This window comes from Monopterus albus, unplaced genomic scaffold (genome assembly GCF_001952655.1).
Source record: "Monopterus albus unplaced genomic scaffold, M_albus_1.0 scaffold1.1, whole genome shotgun sequence".
Taxonomy (NCBI): Eukaryota; Metazoa; Chordata; class Actinopteri; order Synbranchiformes; family Synbranchidae; genus Monopterus; species Monopterus albus.
The window spans coordinates 2,798,793-2,805,399 of record NW_018127881.1 but is presented as its reverse complement, the minus strand read 5'-3'; the positions used below and the strand labels follow the sequence as shown (position 1 = coordinate 2,805,399).

At 39.4% G+C, this 6,607-nt stretch overlaps 1 protein-coding gene across 4 annotated transcripts in view; it reads right to left on the bottom strand.

Annotated features, from left to right (window-relative positions):
* The window catches only part of cdh22 (cadherin 22), a 238,185-nt gene that overhangs the window by 58,417 nt on the left and 173,161 nt on the right, over positions 1–6,607 (bottom strand). For all 4 annotated transcript variants that reach the window (XM_020597448.1, XM_020597358.1, XM_020597609.1 and 1 more), the window contains one exon: positions 3,398–3,692. In XM_020597448.1, coding sequence (XP_020453104.1) covers positions 3,398–3,692 — 295 coding nt within the window. The remainder of the gene's footprint in view (positions 1–3,397; positions 3,693–6,607) is intronic.

Sequence of the window (6,607 nt, the reverse complement as noted above, 5' to 3'; positions counted from 1 at the left end):
GTAATGGCCAAAGATGTTGATCGGTTCGACCTAAAACCATATTGGCAATCAGAGAGGATTTTATATTTGTCAATAAATGTATCTAATCTGTTATTAAAGAGTTTTTCCAGAATTTTTGAAAATTGTGACAACAGAGAAACCGGTCTATAATTTGTGAAGTTGTGCTTATCACCAGATTTATACAGTGGAATAACCTTTGCTATCTCATATCTCATATGAACATTAATTTATGACTTATTGACGAGTAATTTTCTTCCATCCAGTCATTAAATTTTTCTATACTGGCTCCAGGTGCTCTATAAATACAACTTATTACAACATTTTTCTTTTTTTCTACGAGTATTTCTACAGTCACACACAAATTATCCACCACCCTAGACATTTTCTCCACTCTCTTATAACAAAAGTTTTTATCTATGTACAAGGCCACACCACCTCCCATCTTATTTTCTCTGTTTGTGCATACCAAGTCATAGCCATCAAGGTCAAAATCTATTCCCCTTACATTATTAATCCATGTTTCAGAAATAGCAATTATATTAAAAGAATGTGTAAGACTACTAAGATAATGTTTTATACTCTGAAAGTTTGCGTATAAACTTCTGTTATTGAAGTGAATTAATGATAATTTGTTTTCAGTCTTGACATTGCTGTTAAACTGCTCATCCGTGTAATACTTGCAGTTATTTTTCAGGGTCAAAATCATCGTCCGATTCATGATAATGTTGTTCAGTGTCTCCAATTGTGTTCAATTCCAGATCCAGTCCCTCAAAAGCTATTAACCTCTGTAGTTTGCTGTATGGTTGGCCAAAAAACAGCACAATGAGCATATTACTGATGTGGATAACACTTGCAACCTGCTTCCATCATGGCATAAAATGCAACCCTTGTTTATAACACGGAAGCTGTGCTCAAATTCCATAAAAAGTACAGATTCTAGCCACGTTTTGAGTATATCATGCATTCACATGGAAAAAGTGATGAAATTAAGTAGACCGTATTAAATATGTCAGCATGCTTATGAAGTTGCCATAATTTCTGTGGTGTTAATGGACACTTGTATGACAATGTAGTGCACAAAAGAAAATAAAAAAGCAGCCCACAGCTGAAACAATTTAAAACAAATTGTGCTAACACAGGTAGGAACATTCTTATGTGTAGCTAACATGCTCACTGCAGTGAGATGTGCTCAACTGCACAAGACATCCTTATAATTGTAAGGAGCAAGGAAGCAAAAATTCTTGCAAAGAGGCAACTTTTCTTTTTAAATACATAGTTTTGCTTTCTGTTCATTATCAGGTTTGGTTTCAATTGATTAATATTTGATCTCAAATGGGTTTTTTTTGGCTGCAAAGACAGTTTGTTTGATTAAAGCTCAAAATCTTTGCTCTCCAATATGTTTTTTTAATTGTAAAGTAAAGAAACAAAACAAGTCATCATTTACAGCTTCTGGGACACGTTGAATTACAAGACAATCTGTGACCCAATAAGTGGTGTGTTTGTAATACATCAATAGATGTAATCATGAACAGGATATAATGACACGTTCTAGTTACACAGGCATTACCTGTTGGTAGGGTCAGTTGTTGTTGGTTTAGGGTTTTTTGACAATAATAAAAACATATAGCGAGCTTAGATAAAAAAATCCCCTTACAGATAAGCTGCTGAGTGGCATATAGCAGTCAAGCTGGTCTGTCTGGCACAATTTCTTTTCTTTTCACTACCTTCAGTTATTGCCATTGTGCTTGTGACCTTATCACTGACATGGCAAAACAATACTGCTGGCCTTGGCTTATGTTCAACAGGCTGAAAGAAAAGAAACGGGGCCAGTGCAGGGAAATGCTGGACTAAGCAGTAGCTGTTACCTTGTTAGGGCTAGCGCTCCACAGTGATGTTTAAAACATGAACTGCACTGTCATTTAGTGCGTAATTTGACTGAGGTGTGACAAGGTCAGAGAAGGTGGAGCAGCCAGAGTGGAAGGGTTGTGATCGTTAGGATTACATTAACTAGCATTAACTTATCATTGCCTCTGTAACTCCATCTCTGTTTTTCTTGAAGACGTAATAGCTCCTGATTCCCAAGGCTTTGCATCTTTTTCTAAGCTATGCATTATATTTCTCTCTTGCTACCTGTCAATTGCTCTGAACCTCACTCACGCTCTGCCTGACTCGCAGTCACACATGTACACAAACCCTGTTCCGTTTTACAAATGACCATGGTTAGGAATTAATAGGATTGGACTGAGTTGAAATTAATTGTAATCAGGCTTGAACAAGGAAGAGCCTTTTCATTTTGCACCACTCCTCAAACAAGAAGTGCCCCTTCCAAGACACACACACTTGTACGTCTATCTTTGTAAGGACACTCATTGACATAATGCATTCCCTAGCCCCTAACCAAAGTCTAACCTGAACCCTAAATCAAGTCTTAGCCCTCAAAAAGCTGACGAATAAAGTGAGGACTGGCCAAAATGTCCTCACTTTCCAATAATGTTCTCACTCTGTAGCAAAAAATACTTTTTGGTCCTCACTGCGTAGTGAGTACAAGAACACACACACACACAACATTTGAGTAGACATTGTATTGTGATATCATTTGACAGCTAAACTGAATTTTGTTTAATAAACATCAGCTGTGCCTTTGACTTTAATACCGTACTAATGAAGTCCCTGACATCCTCATTCACCTGTCTTTTTCATTTTGCTGAGAATTTAAAGCAACCATGTGTGCCCAGCTAATACTCTTGCTCACAATAAAAACACGTTTGTCAAGATTAAAAGCATTGTGGTTTCAGTGTCAAGAGCCTTTATGAAAATCTGGTACACCCTCATCATTATCTCCTCCTCTGAAGCACCTCTCCTCTGCTCCTCTTTCCCCCTTATTCCCCAGTTTATCATTTACCTCATAATAGTGTGTCAGAACAGCCATAAGCTCATCCAGGAGTAATGCAATTTGTATACCTCTCCTTTCTTTATATCTCTGCTCCATCACATTCATTTTCCATCTCATTTGAACCTATAGGACATACTGTAGCCTGTAACACAGTCCACATGGGGATCCTCTTCAAATGCCTGTGCCACCATTCTACTTTTTTCTCAGAGTGAATTCACTGAATCCATATCTATTTTCGTTTAACATTCCTTGTCTTCTTATTCTTATTTCAATCTCTACAGCAGTGTCGAATTTTAACTTATTGCACTTTTTGGAACTTTTTACTTTCCCCTGAGGCCAGGACAAAAATTATGTTATAGCCCCTACTTATGCATCATGAGAATAGCTGTAATATAACTGGCAATCCTGTACATTATATGAGCCTTTTGGCTATCCTGAGCTCAGAGCCTCAAACAGCTCCCTAGATGGTCCCTGTCTGACTGCACTAGATGTTTTTCATCTTACCTATGGGCGACAGCTCCGCTACGCTGCCAATATATGGACCCTCCAAGAACTTGGGCTCACTGTCATTGATGTCCTGGACCTTGATGACAAACTCAGACTCTGGTTCCAGAGGATCATTGGAGAGCCGGTCCCGGGCCTGAGCCCTAAGTGTGTAAAAAGCCTTCTCTTCACGGTCTAGTTTCTCTGTGGCGTGGATGTCTCCAGTTAGTTCATCAATGAGGAAGATGGAACCCGCCCCTTCACCAGAGATAGTGTACTTGATGTTGCCCTCACCCTCGTCTGAGTCTGTATGGATCTGTAAATTGAAACAAAATTAATAAAAATTATGTATTCAGTTTTGAGACAGTACTTTATCTGTAGCTAATGTAACTTAATTGATTCAAAAGCATTACTATATTATATATTAGCCCCAGCCTAAGACAGTTTGTGTACAGGCTTTTCTGATGACTTGTGTGTTGCATTTTGTTTCATATATTCAGTATTTGGTGTGATTACATTTGATGGTTTGCTATGGGCAGAGAAACACTAAGCCAGCGTGAAAGAACTAGCAGCGATGAAGGCTGACAATTGCATTGCCTCGCATCGCCTTTGAAAAAGTGGCATCTGAAGACATTGAACAGCCAATGGCTGACTAGCATGTACGTTCTGTGCCTGTATGAGAGAAATAACTCCCCTGACCAGCAAGCGGCGGTATCTGTATTCACCATTCAGAAAGGGAAAGAAGAAGAGTTAGACTGCAGATATACAAAGCACCTCCTGTTCAACATGTAGCTGCTTCTAATTGGGAATATGTCTGATGAGAAATTACAAATGACACTGCCATTCCATGCCTTTGGTCTTTTTTTTGTGGAAGGAGGTTGTGGAGGCAAAACAAGGAGAAACTGCACTAAACATGAAATCATGGATACTATAGCAACATGTTGAAGAGGCTTTCCTGAAAGATTCTCTTCTTGGTATTGATTCACTAAGCTGAACAGCCATCAGAGCGTTCTCTCTCACCAACGAGGCCCAACAGGCTGACACTGATTCAATATGCCAAATCAGTCGAAAAGCTGCTGACAGGGTCTGACTAGTGCCAGCGGAGCAGGACACACCGGGAAGACAAGTCCTGACAGACGCTCCACCGATGGCGGCCAATGGCCATGGTGTGTCCCTGACCTAAAAAGCACTGACCAAACATGCGGTCAACTTCAGATGATGTGAACACCAGACCAAAGGTGTACACAGATTAGTGTTCAGGAGTCAGTGGACATCTTGGGAAAGATCAAGGAATCTGATGCCAGAAGCTATTGTTTAACTAAGACAACAACTATGAGCCTCCCCTTACAAATGACCTCTTGTTATCATATTACGGATATTCCACATGAGACAGCTTTGTTCACAGAAGACTAGTATGTGGACCCTGAGTTGAAGATATTTGTCACACAACTGCTGTAAATGCCCATAGTTTGTATCATTGATAGTTGTCAGAAAATTACATTTGGCCATCAGCCGTGACCAAAAGAAATGATTACATTTCCTCCACCCATTCCCTTATCATGCTTACCAATAGCTATTGTGACTCAAGGCCTTCTCCGAGTTCCTCATATACACCACAGTTCTAGCGATGATTTACAGATTTTCTGCACAATGTGTCCTTCACGGGAGATCAAAGTCATTTCAAAGATTGTTAAAGGTAGAGACACAGAGGTGCCAGGGCTCCAAAGTTAACTTAAAAGAGCCCTTATAAATCAGAGCTATACTGTAGTTCCCCCTAATGTGATTAGAAGTCATTCCAGAGGCAGCAATAGGAGAAGCATCAGTCCCCCATCTCAGCCTCCTCTTCGGCTCTTTAGTGAGCACTAAACCTGCTCTCTCTCTCTCAATTACACACCTTCCATCCAAAATTCTAATTCAAGGCTGTGTATGCAGTGTAACTGCAATTTACTGGGCAGACCAGGGGGAGGGGATTTCACCCTGCTCTCCCTGGTTAATATTTTATAAAGGCTTAATTAAATACAGGCTTCTATCACCCTCACAGAGGTTTTCATTAAGTATTTGTTGTAAAACCATGGAATAATGCAAGTCTGTGCCTTGATATTGCCTCCCTCATCTCTTTCCTTTTATCCCTCTGTTTTTGCCCTTTCTTATCACTCTGAATCTTCCTGAAGACAAATACATGAGCAGTCAGAAAATATACTCCCAGATACTTTTACGATATTAATATTTCAGTTATAATAAAAGAAGTTTCATTGGTCCAAGCTGTGAGAGTTGTCCAATAAAAGTGTGCATACTCTGCCACTGGATGTTTCCCCCAGACACACTCTCTCATACCCTTTCTCTTTATTTCTAAATTAGATTCTGCAAACAAGAACGTGCACAAAATGTTGTCATCATGTGTTAATCCAATTGCACAAATGTCGTTAGCATGCATGCAACGTCCTACCTACTGCACACATGTGGATTCATCCACACACACTGTTACAGTACAATCCTGTGCACACTTGCACAGATACACAAAAGCAAACACACACATTCATATACAGTGAGTTATTCATTCTGCTGGGATGATGATATTTCTCCCCCCTTAGGGTGGATATACCCATCCGTCTGCCAGTCTATCCTCACTGGAGTGATTCAAGTTGGCAGCTTGAAAAACACACACACTAAGCTAAGTTGTTCTCTGCAATCTAAAGGTCAGATCCAGGACATCACTCACTTAGCAAAAAACAGTTGTGAATGCAAATGTACCCTTAACAAATTTACATGAGAAGAAAAAAGATTAAACACAAACTCTCCTGTACTTTAGAGCATAACCAGAATCATAGATGTGTCACTGGTCAAATCTTTGATGCATCTTTCTGAGCTTTTTGTATTTTAGATTATGCAGCTATGTCATCAGATAATACAGTAATAAGAGGTTTGTAACATACAGTGTACTGTAGTATCTCATCTTTGATGTCCATAATTTTTATTGGCCTGGTAAGTAGTATTGAGATAAGGGTATAAACACTAAAAACATACATCTGCTGACCCATAAAATTATCATAAATGCTAAATTGTACTCTATACAAAATGTAACTTTTGATTATCAAACACTCCCCCTGCAACCTAGAAAGGTGGCCATAAATGTCTGCAGTCTCCTCATTGACAGAGAACGGTAGCTTTAAGTTTTAGTTTAACTTCAGTCACAGCAGATTCCAGTGGTGACCTGTTTTCAGTAGGGGAAGG